This window comes from Salvelinus namaycush, chromosome 12, assembly GCF_016432855.1.
Source record: "Salvelinus namaycush isolate Seneca chromosome 12, SaNama_1.0, whole genome shotgun sequence".
NCBI classification, from domain to species: Eukaryota; Metazoa; Chordata; class Actinopteri; order Salmoniformes; family Salmonidae; genus Salvelinus; species Salvelinus namaycush.
In genome coordinates, this window is record NC_052318.1 from 51,107,395 (window position 1) to 51,130,452 (window position 23,058).

At 43.5% G+C, this 23,058-nt stretch overlaps 1 protein-coding gene across 1 annotated transcript in view; it reads right to left on the reverse strand.

Annotated features, from left to right (window-relative positions):
* The window catches only part of LOC120057622 (integrin alpha-X-like), a 50,669-nt gene that overhangs the window by 27,532 nt on the left and 79 nt on the right, over nt 1-23,058 (reverse strand). Inside the window, exons 2-6 of the mRNA XM_039006188.1 lie at nt 22,852-22,981; nt 14,484-14,632; nt 14,183-14,332; nt 11,825-12,025; nt 5,495-5,631 (exon numbers count right to left, since the gene is read on the reverse strand). Of these exons, the coding sequence (XP_038862116.1) occupies nt 5,495-5,631; nt 11,825-12,025; nt 14,183-14,332; nt 14,484-14,632; nt 22,852-22,981 (767 nt within the window). The remainder of the gene's footprint in view (nt 1-5,494; nt 5,632-11,824; nt 12,026-14,182; nt 14,333-14,483; nt 14,633-22,851; nt 22,982-23,058) is intronic.

Consider the following 23,058-nt stretch of genomic DNA (forward strand, 5'->3'; position numbering starts at 1 on the left):
GAAGGGTACGGATGTCTGCTTTGCTGGCTCTGAGGAAAAAGGCTTCTGCACTTTCTCTATGAGTCTTGCTTCTCTCATGTTCCTGTACTCTCTGATGGGCATGTTTCCAGGCCTCCTTGGACAAATGCACTATCACTGGCTGAAGGTTTTGCGAACGCAAGACATACTGAGCAGAACAAGGAGTGAGTTACTTCATAGTATGTCAGCCATTTTCTGTTTGTTCCATCTTTGGAGTGGAATACATTGGGAATGACTGAGAGGTTTGTTTTGGGTGGTACTGAAATAATAAGTCAAAATCCTTGGACTGAGGACGGGCAAAATAATCAAATGGATTTCAGTGCTTTCGCTGTCCCTTTCTATTTTCCCTGTACTGGGCTCTGAACATCTGGTTGCTCTGCAGAATGAGATCAACATTGTAAATAACCTAAACGTAAACTTGTATTACTTGTGTAGTCATCGATTGTATGCCTCCACCCAATTACAGTCCTACTGATAATCTCATAAATAAAGTACATATTCATCTAAAATCATAGCCTACATGTTTAGGTTTGTGCTCTTAAGTTGTACCAGAAGGTTCCTGCTCAGAGTCTGACTCTGAACTGACCACCATCTCCAGTTCTGCAGGAGCACCTGAAGCTCTAGTGCTGCTGCTGCTTCCTTCTCCACCTTTACAAATAAAATACTCTATTATCATTCTCATCATTAGTGTATCAGTAGGCTACATTAATACAGCTCTGGAAAAAAATTACGAGCGGTCTCTTAATTTGGAATGGTCTCTTAATTTTTCCCAGAGCTGTATGTTATTGTACTAACGTGTAATGCTGGTACTAATGGTGCTAATGATCTTTGTCATTGCTTGTGCTGTGTCACACAGGCTACTGTGTTACGTTCATGGATGTATTATGGTTACGTTACTGTAGCCTGTTTCGCTGTACAGTGTACGTGCACTTTCCCTAGCTTATGTGTCATGAGTCATGACCGAATGCTGGCAAGTCCATAGTCTAGGTTTACTATGTTTTAGAGTTGAAATATATTGCCTTCATTGTCATATTATGATCTCTATGTTGCACTCATTACTATGATATAATTCCTCCAAGAAGACGTAAGACGTGCAAACTTTTTAGCCTCCCGGCCGTTGTGTCACTATTATTAGCTAGACACACCATGCTGGGTGTCGTGTGTGTGTGTCAGTGTGTGTGTTTTAGCTAGTGGTTTTGACTGACCTGGTCCATTACTGGCGAACATGTCGCTTATTTTTGCAGCATTTAGCAGCGTCTGTGGCAAGGGCCTTTCTCTTTTTTATTCTCTCCCTCCCTGCTCCACCTTTCCTTTTCTGACCGTCCATTTCACCGTGCGACTTGTCTAAAATGTTATCCGTAGAGAAGCAGGTAGACGGTTGCTATGTGCGTCGCGGGGAGACCTGATGTCATTTTTGTCGCGCGGGGACACTGCAGCGAGAGAGTGAGAGTCGCGCCTGATGCGTGGATTCTCCGTCAACTCATTCCTGCTTGCTATATTATTGCTGGTCAAGTTGACTATTCACGGCAGGCCAAAACGACCCTCAGGCCAACGGGAAATGTCCCGGTGCTCCCGACGGCCAGTCAGCCAGTGCAGATGAGTTATGCAGGAAATGTAGACATTATTAAAGTGGCGTTATTTAAAGTGACAAGTGATACCTTTAATACATTTAATAAATGGATTTAATAAAGTGGCAAGAGGTTTGAGTCTGAATGTTGGCAGCAGTTACTCTATGTTAGTGATGGCTGTTTAACAGTCTGATGGCCTTGAGATAGAAGCTGTTTTTCAGTCTCTTGGTCCCAGCTTTGATGGATCTGTACTGACCTCGCCTTCTGGATGATAGCGGGGTGAACAGGCAGTGGCTCGGGTGGTTGTTGTCCTTGATGATCCTTTCGGTCTTCTTGTGAAGTCGGGTGGTGTAGGTGTCCTGGAGGGCAGGTAGTTTGCCCCCGGTGATGCGTTGTGCAGACCGCATTACCCTCTGGAGAGCCTTGCAGTTGTGGGTGGAGCAGTTGCCGTACCAGGCTGTGATATAGCCCGACAGGATGCTCTCGATTGTGCATCTGTAAAAGTTTGTGAGTGTTTTATGTGACAAGCCACATTTTGGTTGAAGAGGCGCTGTTGTGCCTTCTTCACCACGCTGTCTGTGTGGGTGGACCATTTCAGTTTGTCCGTGATGTGTACGCCAAGGAACTTAAAACTTTCCACCTTCTCCACTACTGTCCCGTCGATGTGGATGCTGTTTCCTGAAGACCACGATCATCTCTTTTGTTTTGTTGACATTGAGTGTGAGGTTATTTTCCTGACACCACACTCCAAGGGCCCTCACCTCCTCCCTGTAGGCCGTTTCGTCGTTCTTGGTAATCAAGCCTACCACTGTAGTGTCGTCTGCAAACTTGATGATTGAGTTGGAGGCGTGCATGGCCACGCAGTCATAGGTGAACAGGAAGTACAGGAGAGGGCTGAGAACACACCCTTATGGGGCCCCAGTGTTGAGGATCAGCGGATTGGAGATGTTGTTTTCTACCCTCACCAACTAGGGGCGGCCCGTCAGAAAGTCCAGGACCCAGTTGCACAGGGCGGGGTCGAGACCCAGGGTTTCGAGCTTAATGATGAGTTTGGAGGGTACTATGGTGTTGAATGCTGAGCTGTATAAATGAATAGCATTCTTACATAGGTATTCCTCTTGTCCAGATGGGACAGGGCAGTGTGCAGTGTGATGGCGATTGCGTCGTCTGTGGACCTATTGGGGCGGTAAGCAAATTGGAGTGAGTCTAGGGTGACAGGTAGGTTGGCGGTGATATGATCCTTGACTAGTCTCTCAAAGCACTTCATGATGACAGAAGTGAGTGCTACGGGGCGATAGTCATTTAGTTCAGTTACCTTGGCTTTCTTGGGAACAGGAACAATGGTGGCCATCTTGAAGCAAGTAGGCACAGCAGACTGGGATAGGGATTGATTGAATATGTCCGTAAACACACCAGCCAGCTGGTCTGCGCATGCTCTGAGGATGCGGTTAGGGATGCTGTCTGGGCCGGCAGCCTTGCGAGGGTTAACACATTTAAATGTTTTCCTCACGTTGGCCACGGTGAAGGAGAGCCCACAGGCTTTTGTAGCGGACCGTGTCAATGGCATTGTATTGTCCTCAAAGCGAGCAAAGAAGTTGTTTAATTTGTCTGGGAGCAAGACGTCGATGTCCGCGACGGGGCTGGTTTTCTTTTAGTAATGCGTGATTGACTGTAGACCCTGACACATACGTCTCGTGTTTGAGCTGTTGAATTGCGACTCTACTTTGTCTCTATACTGACACTTTGCTTGTTTGATTGCCTTGCGGAGGGAATAGCTACACTGTTTGTATTCGGTCATGTTTCCAGTCACCTTGCCATGATTAAATGCGGTGGTTTGCACTTTCAGTTTTGCACGAATGCTGCCATCAATCCATGGTTTCTGGTTAGGGAAGGTTTTAATAGTCACAGTGGGTACAACCTCACCGATGCACTTGCTAATAATCTCGTTCACCGAGTCAGCGTATACATCAATGTTATTGTCTGACATATCCCAGTCATATCCCAACATATCCCAGTCCACGTGATCGAAGCAATCTTGAAGCGTGGAATCCGATTGGACCTGAGCACGGGCGTTTCCTGTTTTAGTTTCTGTCTATAGGCTGGGAGCAACAAAATGGAGTCATGGTCAGATTTGCAGAAGGGAGGGCGGGGGAGGGCTTTGTATGCATCGCGGAAGTTAGAGTAGCAATGGTCCAGAATGCTGCCAGCCCGTGTCGCGCATTCAATATGCTGATAGAATTTAGGAAGCCTTGTTCTCAGATGATCTTTGTTAAAATAAATGCAGCCTCAGGATGTATGGTCTAAAGAAGGCCAGTTGTATTGCTTCTTGAATCAGCACAACAATATTTCAGCTGTGCTAACATAATTGCAAAAGGGTTATCTAATTATCAATTAGCCTTTTAAAATGATAAACTTGGATTCGCTAACACAACATGCCATTGGAACACAGGTGTGATGGTTGCTGATAATGGGCTTCTGTGCGCCTGTGTAGATATTCCACAAAAAATCTGCCGTTTCCAGCTACAATTGTCATTTACAACATTAACAATATCTACACTGTATTTCTGATCTATATAATGTTATTTTAATGGACAAAAAATTAGCTTTTCTTTCAAAAACAAGGACATTTCTAAGTGACCCCAAACTTTTGAATGGTAGTGTACATTAATAAAAATGTATTCACCCTGGAAATAAGACTTCCCTCTGGGTAAAACCCAAAGACGGGACCAAGTCACTATTATTCGAGTCACAAGCAAGTCTCAAGTCATAAGGTCAGAGTCTCAAGTCGAGTCCCAAGTAGAACGGGTCGAGTCTCGAGTCCAAGTCATGCATTAGAGCAAGTCAAGTTGCAATTTTTTTTCAAGTCAAGTAAAAAAAAAAATCTATACATGCAATAACTTGTTCAACTACAAATCTGTCTATTTATTGAGGCTACCAGACAGCCCTTTTCATTATTTTGTCTACAACACATTTTGAGTATTACATTTTTAAATAGGGATCTTTTAGGATTCATAAGCGCATGAAATCAGCAAAAGGCAAGGCAGGTTGACATGCTCAGTGTAGATGTATTTACTGGTCTTGGTGATCCAATGGTGAAAGCCCATATCATACAAAAATACAAGTATCAGGCTTTAACTTGTCCTAACTGAATGGACACAGGTAGAGGGCAAGACTGTACAGTATCGGAAAATATTGAATCTGTCCAACATGAGCTCAAACAGGTACTGTACATATAAGCACTTGGCCTCTCCCAGGACCACACAATCTTCCCTGTGTCAGCATTAATGTCATTGTGTGTTCATGTCCAGACGCTGTCCTGTTTCATGTCTGTTGTTAATTAAATGTTCACTCCCTGTACCTGCTTCTCGTCTACCAGCGTCAATCCGTACAGAAACCCAATTCATGAAGCTCCCGGCAAACAGTTCTTCTGCGTTGCTTCCAGAGGCAGTTTGGAACTCAGTAGTGAGTGTTCCAACCGGGGACAGACAACTTTTACGCGCTACGTGCCTCAGCAGTCCCGTTCTGTGAGCTTGTGTGGCCTACCACTTCACGGCTGAGCCGGTGTTGCTCCTAGATGTTTCCACTTCGCAATAACAGCACTTACAATTGACCGGGGCAGCTCTAGCAGGGCAGAAATTTGATGAACTGACTTGTTGGAAGGGTGACATTCTATGACAGTGTCACGTTGAAAGTGACTGAGCTCTTCAGTAAGGCCATTCTACTGCAAATGTTTGTCTATGGATATTTCATGGCTGTGTGCTAGATTTTATACACTTGTCAGCAACGGTGTGGCTGAAATAGCTAAATCCACTCATTTGAAGGGGTGCCCATATACTTTGGTATATATAGTGTATGTAAGAATAAATTCCTTTGTAATCTTTTTTATTACAGAGTGTGTATGAACCTACCTCAGTATGAAAGCGGCTCCTTTAGCTCCCACCACCATATCAGCCAGTCCGTCTGAGTTCAGATCCCCAGCAGAGTGCACCGAAACCCCAAAGAACTGCAGCCCTCTACCCGCTCTCCCGCTCACTCCCTGGATCCTCTGGATGTAGGGAGAGTAAGGGTGGGGAGAGACAGAGATAGTGAGGTCCTCCTATCCAAACTGAACACGGTTAAGTTTGGATTATCCAACTTTAGGTTGATCAGACCTTTCCTTCCTCTGGAGGCCCTGCCTCCTGCATGCTATGAGCTCTCACATCTGAGATATTGTCTCACATGCTGGTCACAAGCAGGAGCTACTATTCCTGAAACCAATTGAATCACTCTACAAACAAACACTTTTGATAACAAACCAAACAGTTACCACCATTTGTCATATCATTTACAAACATAATGTATTTAGTCTGGATAGCTTTAAGCAGCATGTAGATGCAAGCCTCGTCTTTAAGATCATGTATGGTCTCCACCCCTATGCCGGCATATCATGCTCAAGGAGAGCACCTCCAGGATAACAGGGGCACAGTGAAATTGGTCAATCGGCCTTCTCTGTTAGAGCTACAAGATACTGGAATGCAACGCCCATGGACTTGAGAGACTGCACTGATTATTGTATTTTTTACATTTGAATTGAAAACATGGCTCAAATCCATCCAAACCTGTACACATGAGTTATCTGTGGTTCCTCATATGTAAGACGACAGTTGATGATAGTGTTGTTGTCGTTAGAATGATATATTATTAGATGTAATGTATTTGTATTGTTTTAGTGAGTATTTGTATAGTAGCTGTGCAAAGGCCCTTACCTGCCCAGGGACTAAGGGTGCAAATGAGCTTTTGGCATGGATGTTGCATTATTGTAATATTGATTAATGTGCTTTGACCCCTATAAATAAATAAGAAATCGTTGCAATTTATTTATTGTATTTAACACGCTACTAATGGGAGATTGCACAGAGCTCAAAGCTAAAATAACCGTGGTTGCAATGAAAAGAACAGGGCAATAAACTAGTACACCAGCTGATCTGACACTGTTACGGTGTCAAGCCGGCTTGATACTAGACAGCGGAAATGGCATGGAAAATGGTAATTGTCTACGTTTACTACTCATGCCCCAATCAAGTAACCTGTCAGGAACAGCAAAATCGAAATAGGAAAACGATAAAATGGAAGAATATGACATTTTACAACTGAAATAAAAGGATTCAACTGGAAATGTAGCCTATGTCAATTACAATGATTTAGTTAACACTTCTAATTGCAGACAATTACTTAGCCAAATTATAGCTAAATTATGCCTACCATAAGGCTACTCTTCTGCAAAAATAAAGCTACTGGAGACCAATGTCAATATGGAATATGGAATGCAGCAACATGTGTGACTGGCTGCATCACCGGTTGGTATGGCAAATGCACCGACCGCAAAGCGCTACAGAGGGTATATCACTGGGTCCGAACTCCCTACCATCCTGGACCTCTATATCAGGTTGTGTGAGAGGAAGGCCCAGAAAATTGCCGAAGACTCCAGCCATAGACTGCTCACTCTATCGTTCAGCAAACGATACCGGAAAAACGTCTCTCGGACCAAAAGGCTCTAAGACAGCTTCTACCCCAAAGCCATAAGACTGAGAATGGCGGTGAACAATTGGTTATATAGATGGTATATTTCATTTGTACATAATGTTTCTGCCATCATTTCTTAAGTCCGAAAATAGCTTCTGGACATCAGAACAGCAATTACCCACCTCAAACTGGACGAGGATTTGTTCTTTAATGAGTCAAACATGAAGGATATACTGCCCCTCCCAGACCTGGCCCAAATCCCCATCATTCGTATGAAGAGGAGACGTCAATACAGAGGTCGAAGAGCCGGATGCCTTGCGAGACTGCGTAAGGCGAGTGGATAATCTGCCTTTACCCTTCGTTCTACTGGCAAACGCACTTGAAAATAAACTGGATGCGCTCCGTTCAAGACTATCCTATCAACGGGAAGTTAAAAACTAATATCCTATGTAATAAAACAACAACGCACGTAAAAGCTTCATAATTCATAAAAGTCATGTTAACTGGCTGATATTGTCTCATAGAACAAAACATAAAAGATCTCATAAACCTGTGTTAACCTCAGGCCTCATTTTCTTTCCCCATTCATTTTGCCCATAGGAACGGCTGAATGAACAAGATGTAACTCATTTACGGTTTTTAGGACTACAAGCTGGCTAGCTCTATACATTTGTAGGTCAGATTAAATTCTATAATGCTATTACACATAAGTCTATCAACTTTCTATAAGTGAAAGAGAGTCTGTTCGTGAATTAGCACTGATCAATGATTTGGAGGAAACCAAACCACGGTCGTTCTTCTCCCAGCATGTCACATTTTCTCCCCTTTGGTAAGCTACTGTTTAGGCCTATACTACTGTAAATAAGAATCTGACACCTCGAATATAAAGCAATCCTGTATATTATAAGCTATTCTGTTTGAGAATTTTCTAGACAAACCTCTATAGCAATAAAGTGCAGAAGTCGAAAGTTTAGATGTCTAAACTGATGCAAAAAGGCACATAGCCTGACTGCACTTAGCTATCCGGAAGGCCAAAGTTAGTTACTTTAAGGAGCAGTTCTCTCTCTCTGTGGGTCTAACCCCAAAAAGTTCTGGAAAATGGTTAAAGACCTGGAGAACAAACCCTCCTCCTCACAGCTTCCCATGTCCCATAAAGTTGATGATGTGGTTGTTACTGACAAGAAGCACATGGCTGACCTCTTTAATCATCATTAAGTCAGGATTCCTATTTGACTCAGCCATGTCTTCTTGCCCGTCCAACATTTCCTCATCTCCCACCCCTTCTAATGCGACTATCCCGATGCTTCTCTCTCTTTTCCCCCTGCCCTGCTACAAAGTTTCTCCCGGCAGGCAGTCACTGAGACCGAGGTGCTAAAGGAGCTCCTTAAACTTGATCCCCAAAGGTTTTAGACCCTTTCTTATTTAAGGTTGCTGCCCCCTATCATTGCCAAGCCTATCTCCAACCTTTTTAACCTGTCTCTCCTTTCTGGGGAGGTTCCCATTGCTTGGAAGGCAGCCACTGTTCATCCTTTTATTTAAAGGGGGAGATCAAGATGATCCTAACTGTTATAGGCCTATTTCTATTTTTCCCTGTTTATCAAAAGTGTTGGAAAAACTTGTCAATAATCAACTGACTGGCTTTCTTGATGTTTATAGTATTCTCTTGGGTATGCAATCTGGTTTCCGCTCAGGTTATGGATGTGTCACTGCAACCTTAAAAGGTCCTCAATGATGTCACCATTGCCCATGATTCTGTGCAATATTATGCTGCTTTTTTTATTGACTTGGCCAAAGGTTTTGATACGGTAGACCATTCCATTCTTGTGGGCCGGCTAAGGAGTATTGTTATCTCTGAGGGCTCTTTGGCCTGGTTTGCTAACTACCTCTCTCAAAGAGTGCAGTGTATAAAGTCAGAAAATCTGCTGTCTCAGCCACTGCCTGTTACCAAGGGAGTACCCCAAGGCTCAATCCTAGGCCCCATGCTCTTCTCAATTTACATCAACAACATAGCTCAGGCAGTAGGAAGCTCTCTCATCCATTTATATGCAGATGATACAGTCTTATACTCGGCTGGCCCCTCCCCGGATTTTGTGTTAAATGCTCTACAACAAAGCTTTCTTAGTGTCCAACAAGCTTTCTCTACCCTTAACCTTGTTCTGAACACCTCCAAAACAAAGGTCATGTGGTTTGGTAAGAAGAATGCCCCTCTCCCCACAGGTGTGATTACTACCTCTGAGGGTTTAGAGCTTGAGGTAGTCACCTCATACAAGTACTTAGGAGTATGACTAGTGTGGGAGCTAAGCATTAAATATAAATAGGTGTAGTTGCCATGCTGAAGTAGCAAGGACATGCACATTAAGAGAAGATGACACTCAGGCCATACTCTATTTCTGAAAGGGTAACATGCCAAAGAGTACATTAACCAAGGCCATACGTACATTTATGACAGCTGGACATACTATGGTCAGAAGGATACAGGAAGGAGGATGGTAGCAAAATGACTGATGACCAACAGGTGAAACATAAGCATGCAAGGCATGCATTATTTTTAGGACGTGAAAAGGGTCCCGCCACCATTATAACCTAACCAAAAGCAGATATGAGCGTTAGTGGGCGTGAACAAGCAAAGAACTCAGACTAAAAATAATGGTGACAGAAGGACTAAGGGGAGTAACTTCATTTACATATGGGATGTACTCATATGCTATATGTGTATAAAAGCAGAGCCAGTGCTCAGGGAAATCGGCTGTTCCGCGGACCAGCACGGCTTCTGCCACTATGTATTAAAGCCTATATTGAATTCATAAGTTCTTGTAAGAGTGTTATAGTTCTGAGACAATTTTCCACGACACTAGACGATACACTGTCCTTCTCTCAGCACATATCAAAGCTGCAGTCTACAGTTAAATCTAGCTGCCAAACTAACCCTGAATCAGATTACCATCCTACCCATGCTAGATTACGGAGACGTAATTTATAGATCGGCAGGTAAGGGTGCTCTCGAGCGGCTAGATGCTCTTTACCATTCAGCCATCAGATTAGCCAACAATGCTCCTTATAGGACACATCACTGCACTCTATACTCCTCTGTAAACTGGTCATCTCTGTATACCTGTCGCAAGACCCACTGGTTGATGCTTATTTATAAAACCCTCTTAGGCCTCACTCCCCCCTATCGGAGATATCTACTGCAGCCCTCATCCTCCACATACAACACTCGTTCTGCCAGTCACGTTCTGTTAAAGGTCCCCAAAGCACACACATCCCTGGGTCGTTAATTTTTTCAGTTCGCTGCAGCTAGCGACTGGAACGAGCTGCAACAAACACTCAAACTGGACAGTTTTATCTCAATCTCTTCATTCAAAGACTCAATCATGGACACTCTTACTGACAGTTGTGATTGCTTTGTGTGATGTATTGTTGTCTCTACCTTCTTGCCCTTTGTGCTGTTGTCCGTGCCCAATAATGTTTGTACCATGTTTTGTGCTGCTACCATGTTGTGTTGTCATGTGTTGCTACGTTGTTGTCTTAGGTCTCTCTTATGTAGTGTTGTGTTGTCTTTCTTGTCTTGATGTGTGTTTTGTCCTATATTTATATTTTTAATCCCAGCCCCCGTTCCCGCAGGAAGCCTTTTGCCTTTTGGTAGGCCGTCATTGTAAATAAGAATTTGTTCTTAACTGACTTGCCTAGTTGAATAAAGGTTAAATAAAAAAAATAAAAAATACAATATGAAGAATGACTAGGCAACTTTTAGATTTACACTTTTTTCCTCTATAGTATTTGCTTTACATGCATGTTCCTTTGTAGCCCTATATTTGCCTTTTCAATCATGAACATTATAAAGAAAACTTTGGCCTGTGTAAACACCCATGCGTAAAGATCAACCCTGTCCAGACGTGTTTGAATAAATGCGTTATGCCATTCGGAGATGAGTTTTGTAGCCTACTCTATAACTTAACCTGTTTCTACTGTGTTCATAAGTGTCATTTGTATTTATACTGTGCATTAAATTCTATTTTGTACACACATCCAGCTACTCAGCTCGTTTGTGTGCTGACTTTTAAGGATGGGAGAGATTCTCTGAATATTTATTATTGGGACAGTAGTCTTATACACCCAGTCTTAAATCGTTGTAATGATGAGAGTATAAACTATTGACTATAAAAGTGTGCTGTTTTCTGCCGATTTATAGACGGGTGAGCTGACAATGTCACAAAACGACGCACACACTTCAATGGGGCAGAAGTCCGTGGGCTGGTTGAAGTGGTAAAGCGAAAGCAACCAACTGTAAACGAAAGCCGAGGCGTGAAGTCGGGGGAGGTGCATCTGTAACAGCCAGAAGTCAGACACTAATGTGATTTTCCAACAGCAAGGCTCAGATCAACATGGCAGTGTAGCCATTGTTTATAAAAGTTTTTCTTTACAATGTCGAAATGAATATGTCTCTAACCATCATTTCACACACTCACAAAAAAATGTGTACATTGTACAATCAATGAGAGACCCTCAAATATCACATTCATTTGTATATATCCATCATATTAATTGAGGCAAAGTTGGTTCCTGTTTAAGTCATGTCTTTGGTTGGTAAAAAAAAAACACCTAATGATTGCTTGACGATAGAGCCTCCCACAATGCAGGCCATGGCTGCAGGATGAAGTTGGCAAAGAGTAAGCTTTTAGCTTATTTCAGAATATTTAGACAGAAACAGAGGGCTGTGTCTATTTAGTACTGACCTGACTGTATTTGGCCTGGATGCCCCAAGGGCGTCCCAGGAAGATGTAAACACTCCCACGTCCTCTGTCCTCCAGCGGGGCTCCTACAGCCAGCTCTGGCAACCCGTCCCCATTCAGGTCTGGACAAGGGGACAGAGACGTCCCAAACTGACCATGGACATTCCCCTGGACTCCACGCAGGGTGAGGGAGCAGTTGGGTGCCTAGAATGGAATCAAATCGAATTCAGGTAGGCATCCGCGCTTCAGCAAACAAAGGAGGTAGGATGGGTGATCAATAACAGTAATCCAGTGATATACGGCTTACACAATAACAACGGCCCAAATTGATTGAATTGGCAGCAGTAGGGTGGCTGAGCGGGTATAACACAATTTGATACAGTTTCTCAAAGTCAAACTAACTATGACCCAAAAAAACTGAGTGAAATGACTCATGATAATACAAATGACAAGGAACTGATATACAGTGCATTCAGAAAGTATTGACCCTCCACATTTTGTTACGTTACAGCCTTATTCTGAAATAGATTTTTCCCCCCCCCTCAATCTACACACAATACCCCTAATGACAAAAGTAAAATAGTTTTTTTAGAAATCTAGGAAGATTTATTAAAAAAAGCGGAAATATCACATTTACATAAGTATTTTCAGACCCTTTAGTCAGTACTTTGTTGAAGCACCTTTTGGCAGCGATGACGGCTTCGAGTCTTCTTGGGTATAACGCTACAAGCTTGGCACACCTGTATTTGGGGAGTTTCTCCCATTCTTCTCTGCAGATCATCTCAAGCTCTGTCATTTTGGATAGGTAGCACCGCTGCACAGCTATTTTCAGGTCTGTCCAGAGATGTTTGATCGGGTTCAAGTCTAGCTGGGCCACTCAAGGAAATTCAAAGACTTCTCTCGAAGCCAATCCTGCGTTGTCTTGGCTGTGTGCTTAGGGTCGTTGTCCTGTTGGAAGGTGAACCTTCTGGAGGTCCTGAGTGCTCTGGAACAGGTTTTCATCAAGGATCTCTCTGTACTTTGCTCCGTTCATCTTTCTCTCGATCGTGACTAGTCAGGACTGGCTTCCGTCTGGCAACTCTACCATAAAGGCCTGATTTGTGAATTGGTGCAGAGATGATTGTCCTTCTGAAAGGTTCTCAGAGGAACTCCAGAGCTCTGTCAGAGTGACCATCGAGTTCGTGGTCACCTCCCTGACCAAGGTCCTTCTCTCCCTCAGTTTGGCCGGGTGGCCAGCTCTAGGAAGAGTCTTGGTGGTTCTAAACTTTTTCCATTTAAGAATGATGGAGTCCACTGTGTTCTTGTGGATCTTCAATGCTGCATATATGTTTTGGTACCCTTCCCCAGATCTGTGCCTCGAAACAATCCTATCTCTGAGCTCTACGGATTATTCCTTCGACCTCTGGCTTGGTTTTTGCTCTGACATGCACTGTCGGACCAAAACGCAGCGTTGTATGCAGACATAATGGATATTTATTAAAGACAAGACGAACACGAAAAACACTTTGAAAATTACAAAACAACAAAACGACGTAGACAGACCTGAACTTGAGAACTTACATATAGACACGAAGAACGCACGAACAGGAAAGACTAGCCAAACGAACGAACAAACGAAACAGTCCCGTGTGGTGCAACAGACACAGACACAGGAACAATCACCCACAAACAAACAGTGAGAACAGCCTACCTTAATATGGTTCTCAATCAGAGGAAACGTCAAACACCTGCCTCTAATTGAGAACCATATCAGGCAACACATTTAACCCAACATAGAAACACATAACATAGAATACCCACCCCAACTCACGCCCTGACCAACTAAACACATAAAAAAACAAGGAAAACAGGTCAGGAACGTGACACAGCAAAGGGTCTGTTTTTTAGGCTGTAACGTGAAAAAAGTGAAAGGGTCTGAATACTTTCCGAATGCACTGTATCTTCAAGGATTTCATGTGTGCATGAAGCAACAACCACTCACGTGCCGTGCACACACACTCTCACTTACACACACACACACACACACACACACACACACACAGGAAGCAGTAACGGCAATTGTGGAATGTGGTCAGTGTGCAATGTGTGTCTGAAATTCTGTTCTGTAGAATTTGAGTGTTTTGTAAGCTGTATATGAACGCAGCAGTGTTGGTTGGAGTCATTCAGACAAATAGTAAACTTGAATCATAACCATTCATGAATTGATAATGCACATTTTCAGTTTATGAATTATATTTCAATTAATCTACTACTGAATTGGTTGGTTTAGTATGATATTCACCAAACCATAGATATGCAATACAGTGTTCTATTTAATTCCGTCCTTTGTGTATGTATGGGGTGTTATGTAGCCACTCTTACTCCAGTCTCCAGGGTACAGACGTGGACCTCTCCCCCAACATCCTGGGCGTGATACCAAGGAGCCCCAATAACCAGCAGCCCAGCACAGCCCTCCCCTGGCCCAGCATGGCTCTCTAACACACACAGCTCTGCCCCGAAGTAGGAACCAAGCTAGGGAGGGAGAGAGAGAGAAACAGTGGAGGGAAACATTATTAGGTAAAGAGCAACATGGTAATGACGACTTTGCATTCTGGTTGCCTTCTGATTTCCCCATAGGCTCTGGTCAATAGGGCATAGGGTGCCTCTCTGGTCTTTCTCTCACCTGAGATCCAGGTATCCTGTGGGTGACAGTCCACTCCTGTTGGAGAGGGTCCCTCTGGAAGACCAGGACCAGCCCAGTGTGGTTGAACCTGGGAGCTCCAGCAAAATATATACTGCCATTCACCGTCTCTGCCACTGCCACCGAGTAACCTGTACAGACACATACAGCATTTGAGTTCAAGTTTAAGAAGTTTATTTGCCATTTGCAGGTATTAAAAGTAATACATACAGTGCCATCGGAAAGTGTTCAGAACCCCAGATTTTTCCCCCACACTTTTTTACATTACACCCTTATTCTAAAACGGATTTAATATAATTTTTTCCTCAATCAATACACACAATACCCCATAACGATGAAGTGAAAACAGGTTTTTAGAAATGTTTGAAAATGTATAACAAATTTAAAACAGAAATAAAGAAGTACTCAGACCCTTTGCTGTGAGACTCGAAAATGAGCTCAGGTGTATCCTGTTTCCATTGATCATCCTTGAGATGTTTCTACAACTTGATTGGAGTCCACCTGTGATCAATTCAATTGATTGGGCATGATTTGGAAAGGCCTACACCTGTCTAGAGCTGGCCACCTAGCCAGTAATCGGGGGAGAAGGGCCTTGGTCATTGAGGTGACCAAGAACCTGATGGTCACTCTGACGGAGCTCTAGAGTTCCACTGTGGAGATGGGAGAACCTTCCAGAAAGACAACCATCTCTGCAGCACTCCACCAATCAGGCCTTTGTGGTAGAGTGGCCAGACGGAAGCCACTCCTCAGTAAAAGGCACATGACAGCCCGCTTGGAATTTTACAAAAGGCACCTAAAGACTCTCAGACCATGAGAAACAAGATTCTGGTCTGATGAAACCAAGATTTAACTCTTTGGCCTGAATGGCAAGTCTGGAGGAAACCTGGCACCATCCCTACGGTGAAGCATGGTGGTGGCAGCATCATGCTGTGGAGATGTTTTTCAGCGGCAGGGACTGGGAGACCAGTCAGGATCAAGGAAAAGATGAACAGAGCAAAGTACAGAGAGATCCTTGATGAAAACCTGCTCTAGAGCAATCAGGACAGACTGGGGTGAAGGTTCACTTTCCAACAGGACAACAACCCTAAGCACACAGCCAAGACAATGCATTAGTGGCTTCGGATCTCTGGAGAGATCTGAAAATAGCTGTGCAGCAACGCTCCCCATCCAAACTGACAGAGCTTGAGAGGATCTGCAGAGAAGAATGGGAGAAATACCCCAAATACAGGTTTGCCAACCTTGCAGCGTCATTCCCAAGAAGACTCGATGCTGTAATCGCTGCCAAAGGTGCTTCAACAAAGTACTGTGAAAAGGGTCTGAATACTTATTTAAATGTAATATTTAAGTTTTATATTTTTAATACATTAGAAAAAATGTCTAAAAGCCTGTTTTTGCTTCATCATTATGGGGTATTGTGTGTAGCTTGATGGGGTGAAAAAATTATTTAATCAATTTTAGAATAAGGCTGAAATGTAACAAAATGTGGAAAAGGTCAAGGGGTCTTAATACTTTCTGAATGCACTGTACATTTTCATTCTTTGTTGGAGCTCCCTCACATAAGACAGTACATACACACAGACAATAAATGATCAGAAAAAGAACATCAATCATAAAACAGTTCAGTTATATGTGCTAAAAGTATGATAAACAGCTTAGGTTGCATGGTTTATCACACTGGCATATAAGCTGTTCTTGAAACTGGCCGTGGAGGTTTTGATGCTCTTGTACCTCCGCCAAGTTGGTAACTGATAAAATGGCGCCGAAGAGGATGTCTGATGTTTTACATGCCTGTAATCAGTTCATAATGTTGCTGCTACCGTCTCTTATGACCGAAAATAACTTCTGGACATCAGAACTGGGATTACTCACCACGGACTGGAAGAAGATTTTTCCTTTAACGAGTCCGACGAGAAAGATATATTGCTCTCCCGAGAACAGGACCAGATCCTCGTCATTTGCGTGAAGAAAAGACGGAGGAAAAGAGGACGCAGATCAGGCTGCCTTTTGAGAATCCGTAGGCGAGCGAGTAAACTCCCATTTCCATCAAATCTACTTGCTAACATGCAATCATTGGACATTTTTTTGAGATGAGCTACGATTATCCTAACAACGGAACATTAAGAACTGCAATATCCTCTGTTTCACCGAGTCGTGGCTGAATGACACGGACAATATAGCGCTGGAGGGATTTTCAATGCACCGGCAGAACAGAGAAGCTACGTCTGGTAAGACGAGCGATGGGGGTGTGTATCTTGTCAATAACAGCTGGTGCGCAATTTCGAATATTAAAGAAGTCTTGAGGTATTGCTCGCCTGAGGTAGAGTACCTTATGATAAGCTGTAGACCACACTATCTACCAAGAGAGTTCTCATCTATATTATTCATAGCCGTCTATTTACCACCACAGACCGATGCTGGACTGTTTTGTTTTTAGTAATTTCTGGTCACAACTTGCAGACTTGTTTACGTGCTGCTGCGCGTTTTGTTGCCAACCTTACTTTGCTACCTGACAACTTTACATTTTAATTACGTTTATATTTTTAGTTTTTCCCTCACTCAACTTTTTCACTCCGGACGTTTTATCTGGACATGGTTCGTCAGGACTTCCAACAGCCGAAGCTAAGTAGTAACATTAACATGATGCCTTCTAATTGCAGTCGCTGTACTCATAATATACAGGAGAACGATCGCCTTAAGGCAAGGATAGCTGTGCTGCAAGCCCAGCTTCAGATGCAATCGTTAGGCAAGGGTAATTAATTTCAGTGTAGGAAAGGATGAAACAGCGTCTGTGCCACCAGTAAGTACAGATAGTAACGTTAGTATAAATCCCCTCGCACGGTCCCCGCAGCCGGACAACTTTCTCATGGCTTCTGGAGGGAAATGCTGTAGGAATGCTCAACCGGTGTCGCTCATTCAGCCGACAGAAACTTTCAACCGGTTATCCCCATTAAGCAGCGAGTCGGAGTCAGAGGCCGAGCCATCTCTGGTCTCTACTCCTCCCGTTACGGGGTCTGAGACGCCGAAGGCTCCCACTATTAGCTCTGACAAATTGAAAACCCTAGTCATTGGCGACTCCATTACCCGCAGTATTAGACTTAAAACTAATCATCCAGCGATCATAGACTGTTTACCAGGGGGCAGGGCTACCGACATTAAGGCTAATCTGAAGATGGTGCTGGCTAAAGCTAAAACTGGCGAGTGTAGAGAGTATAGAGATATTGTTATCCACGTCGGCACCAACGATGTTAGGATGAAACAGTCAGAGGTCACCAAGCGCAACATAGCTTCAGCGTGTAAATAAGCTAGAAAGATGTGTCGGCATCGAGTAATTGTCTCTGGCCCCCTCCCAGTTAGGGGGAGTGACGAGCTCTACAGCAGAGTCTCACAACTCAATCGCTGGTTGAAAACTGTTTTCTGCCCCTCCCAAAAGATAGAATTTGTAGATAATTGGCCCTCTTTCTGGGACTCACCCACAAACAGGACCAAGCCTGGCCTGTTGAGGAGTGACGGACTCCATCCTAGCTGGAGGGTTGCTCTCATCTTATCTACGAACATAGACAGGGCTCTAACTCCCCTAGCTCCACAATGAAATAGGGTGCAGGCCAGGCAGCAGGCTGTTAGCCAACCTGCCAGCTTAGTGGAGTCTGCCACTAGCACAGTCAGTGTAGTCAGCTCAGCTATCCCCATTGAGACCGTGTCTGTGCCTCGACCTAGGTTGGGCAAAACTAAACATGGCGGTGTTCGCCTTAGCAATCTCACTAGAATAAAGACCTCCTCTATTCCTGCAATTATTGAAAGAGATCGTGATACCTCACATCTCAAAATAGGGCTACTTAATGTTAGATCCCTCACTTCAAAGGCAGTTATAGTCAATGAACTAATCACTGATCATAATCTTGATGTGATTGGCCTGACTGAAACATGGTTTAAGCCTGATGAATTGACTGTGTTAAATGAGGCCTCACCTCCTGGTTACACTAGTGACCATATCCCCCGTGCATCCCGCAAAGGCGGAGGTGTTGCTAACATTTACGATAGCAAATTTCAATTTACAAAAAAAATAAAATAATTCGTCTTTTGAGCTTCTAGTCATGAAATCTATGCAGCCTACTCAATCCCTTTTTATAGCTACTGTTTACAGGCCTCCTGGGCCATATACAGCGTTCCTCACTGAGTTCCCTGAATTCCTATCAGACCTTGTAGTCATAGCAGATAACATTCACATTTTTGGTGACTTTAATATGGAAAAGTCCACAGACCCACTCCAAAAGGCTTTCGGAGCCATCATCGACTCAGTGGGTTTTGTCCAACATGTCTCTGGACCTACTTACTGCCACAGTCATACTCTGGACCTAGTTTTGTCCCGTGGAATAAATGTTGTGGATCTTAATGTTTTTCCTCATAACACTGGACTATCGGACCACCATTTTATTACGTTTGCAATCGCTACAAATAATCTGCTCAGACCCCAACCAAGGAGCATCAAAAGTCGTGCTATAAATTCTCAGACAACCCAACGATTCCTTGATGCCCTTCGACTCTCTCTGCCTACCCAAGGACGTCAGAGGACAAAAATCAGTTAACCACCTAACTGAGGAACTCAATTTAACCTTGCGCAATACCCTAGATGCAGTTGCACCCCTAAAAACATTTGTCATAAGAAACTAGCTCCCTGGTATACAGAAAATACCCGAGCTCTGAAGCAAGCTTCCAGAAAATTGGAACGGAAATGGCGCCACACCAAACTGTAAGTCTTCTGATTAGCTTGGAAAGACAGTACTGTATAGTATCGAAGAGCCTTCACTGCTGCTTGATCATCCTATTTTTCCAACTTAATTGAGGAAATAAGAACGACCCAAAATTTATTTTTGATACTGTCGCAAAGCTAACTAAAAAGCAGCATTCCCCAAGAGAGGATGGCTTTCACTTCAGCAGTAATAAATTAATCAACTTCTTTGAGGAAAAGATCATGATCATTAGAAAGCAAATTACGGACTCCTCTTTAAATCTGCGTATTCCTCCAAAGCTCAGTTGTCCTGAGTTGCACAACTCTGCCAGGACCTAGGATCAAGAGAGACACTCAAGTGTTTTAGTACTATATCTCTTGACACATTGATGAAAGTAATCATGGCCTCTAAACCTTCAAGCTGCATACTGGACCCTATTTCAACTAAACTACTGAAAGAGCTGCTCCCTGTGCTTGGCCCCCCTATGTTGAACATTATAAATGGCTCTCTATCCACCGGATGTGTACCAAACTCACTAATAGTGGCAGTAATAAAGCCTCTCTTGAAAAAGCCAAACCTTGACCCAGAAAATATAAAAAACTAAAAATCGGCCTATATCGAATCTTCCATTCCTCTCTAAAATTTTAGAAAAAGCTGTTGTGCAGCAACTCACTGCCTTCCTGAAGACAAACGAGGTATACGAAATGCTTCAGTCTGGTTTTAGACCCCATCATAGCACTGAGACTGCACTTGTGAAGGTGGTAATTGACCTTTTAATGGCGTCAGACCGAGGCTCTGCATCTGTCCTCGTGCTCCTAGACCTTAGTGCTGCTTTTGATACCATCGATCACCATTCTTTTGGATAGATTGGAATCACAAATTGGTCTACACGGACAAGTTCTGGCCTGGTTTAGATCTTATCTGTCGGAAAGATATCAATTTGTCTCTGAATGGTTTGTCCTCTGACAAATCAACTGTAAATTTCGGTGTTCCTCAAGGTTCCGTTGTAGGACCACTATTGTTTTCACTATATATTTTACCTCTTGGGGATGTCATTCGAAAACATAATGTTAACTGTCACTGCTATGCGGATGACACACAGCTGTACATTTCAATGAAACATTGTGAAGCCCCAAAATTGCCCTCCCTAGAAGCCTGTGTTTCAGACATAAGGAAGTGGTTGGCTGCAAACTTTCTACCTTTAAACTCGGACAAAACAGAGATGCTTGTTCTAGGTCCCAAGAAACAAAGAGATCTTCTGTTGAATCTGACAATTAATCTTGATGGTTGTACAGTCGTCTCCAATAAAACTGTGAAGGACCTCTGCATTACTCTGGACCCTGATCTCTCTTTTGACGAACATATCAAGACTGTTTCAAGGACAGCTTTTTTCCATCTACATAACATTGCAAAAATCAGAAACTTTCTGTCCAAATATTATGCAGAAAAATGAATCCATGCTTTTGTTACTTCTAGGTTAGACTACTGCAATGCTCTACTTTCCGGCTACCCGGATAAAGCACTAAATAAACTTCAGTTAGTGCTAAATACGGCTGCTAGAATCCTGACTAGAACCCCAAAATTTGATCATATTACTCCAGTGCTAGCCTCCCTACACTGGCTTCCTGTTAAGGCAAGGGCTGATTTCAAGGTTTTACTGCTAACCTACAAAGAATTACATGGGCTTGCTCCTACCTATCTTTGCGATTTGGTCCTGCCGTACATACCTACACGTACGCTACGGTCACAAGACGCAGGCCTCCTAATTGTCCCTAGAATTTCTAAGCAAACAGCTGGAGGCAGGGCTTTCTCCTATAGAGCTCCATTTTTATGGAATGGTCTGCCTACCCATGTGAGAGACGCAGACTCGGTCTCAACCTTTAAGTCTTTACTGAAGACTCATCTCTTCAGTAGGTCATATGATTGAGTGTAGCCTGGCCCAGGAGTGTGAAGGTGAACGGAAAGGCTCTGGAGCAACGAACTGCCCTTGCTGTCTCTGCCTGGCCGGTTCCCCTCTCTCCACTGGGATTCTCTGCCTCTAACCCCACTACAGGGGCTGAGTCACTGGCTTATATGTCACTGTCCATCACTTGAGTGGGTTGAGTCGCTGACGTGGTCTTCCTGTCTGAGATCTTTGTGGGCTATACTCGGCCTTGTCTCAGGATGGTAAGTTGGTGGTTGAAGATATCCCTCTAGTGGTGTAGGGGCTGTGCTTTGGCAAAGTGGGTGGGGTTATATCCTGCCTGTTTGGCCCTGTCCTGGAGTATTGTCGGATGGGGCCACAGTGTCTCCTTACCCCTCCTGTCTCAGCCTCCAGTATTTATGCTGCAGTAGTTTGTGTCGGGGGGCTAGGTTCAGTCTGTTATATCTGGAGTATTTCTCCTGTCTTATCCGGTGTCCTGTGTGAATTTAAGTATGCTCTCGCTAATTTTCTCTTTCTTTCTTTCTCTCTCTCGGAGAACCTGAGCCCTAGGACCATGCCTCAGGACTACCTGGCATGATGACTCCTTGCTGTCCCCAGTCCACCTGGCCGTGCTGCTGCTCCAGTTTCAACTGTTCTGCCTGCGGCTATGGAACCCTGACCTGTTCACCGGACGTGCTACCTGTCCCAGACTTGCTGTTTTCAACTCTCTAGAGACAGCAGGAGCGGTAGAGATACTCTCAATGATTGGCTATGAAAGCCAACTGACATTTACTCCTGAGGTGCTGACCTGTTGCACCCTCGACAACTACTGTGATTATTATTATTTGACCATGCTGGTCATTTATGAACATTTGAACATCTTGGCCATGTACTGTTATAATCTCCATCCTGTACAGCCAGAAGAGGACTGGCCACCCCTCATAGCCTGCTTCCTCTCTAGGTTTCTTCCTAGGTTTTGGCCTTTCTAGGGAGTTTTTCCTAGCCACCGTGCTTCTACACCTGCATTGTTTGGGGTTTTAGGCTGGGTTTCTGTACAGCACTTTGATATATCAGCTGATGTAAGAAGGGCTATAAAAATACATTTGATTTGATTATTTTGTTTGGGGCGCGTGACCTGAAGCTCGCTCCACTATGATTTTATCCGCTATTGAACGCAGTTTATCCCGTCTTAAATTTTATCAATTATTTACGTTTTAAAATACCTAAAGTTGGATTAGGAAAGTTGTTTGAAATGTTTGGACAAAGTTTACAGGTAACTCATTAGATATTTTGTAGTCATGCTGGGAAGGTTGGAACCGGTGTTTTTCTGAATCAAACGCGCCAAATAAATGGACATTTTGGAGATATAACGACGGAATTAATCGAACAAAAGGACCATTTGTGATGTTTATGGGACATATTGGAGTGTCAACAGAAGAAGCTCTTCAAATGTAAGGCATGAATTATATCGTTGTTTCTGAGTTTTGTGTCGCGCCTGGTGGGTTGAAATGATTGTCTTGTGTTTGTTTGATGGGGTCCTCAGATAATCGCATGGTTTGCTTTCACCGTAAAGCCTTTTGAAATCTGACATCTGTTGAAATCTGTTGTCTAAGTGCCGGTATTATTTAGACTTTATAATTGGTGATATTGGTATACTGTAATTGGTGATGTCTTTTATAAAAGCTTGAGTAGTGTATTTCCCATAGTCCTTCATTCTCACCTAGATAGGAGTTCTGCATGTCTGTCTCCAGCGCAGAGGCATTGATGAACGTGGCATTCACTCCTCTGGCTGCCTCCACAATGCCCCCAGACCATGCGTATGACCCTACTGCCCCAAACAGAGACACACCCTTCACAGGAGAGAGAAAATAACTTAATGTGTTACTTTACTTGAGCATACTTTTTATACTGTAATATGATGTAAAGT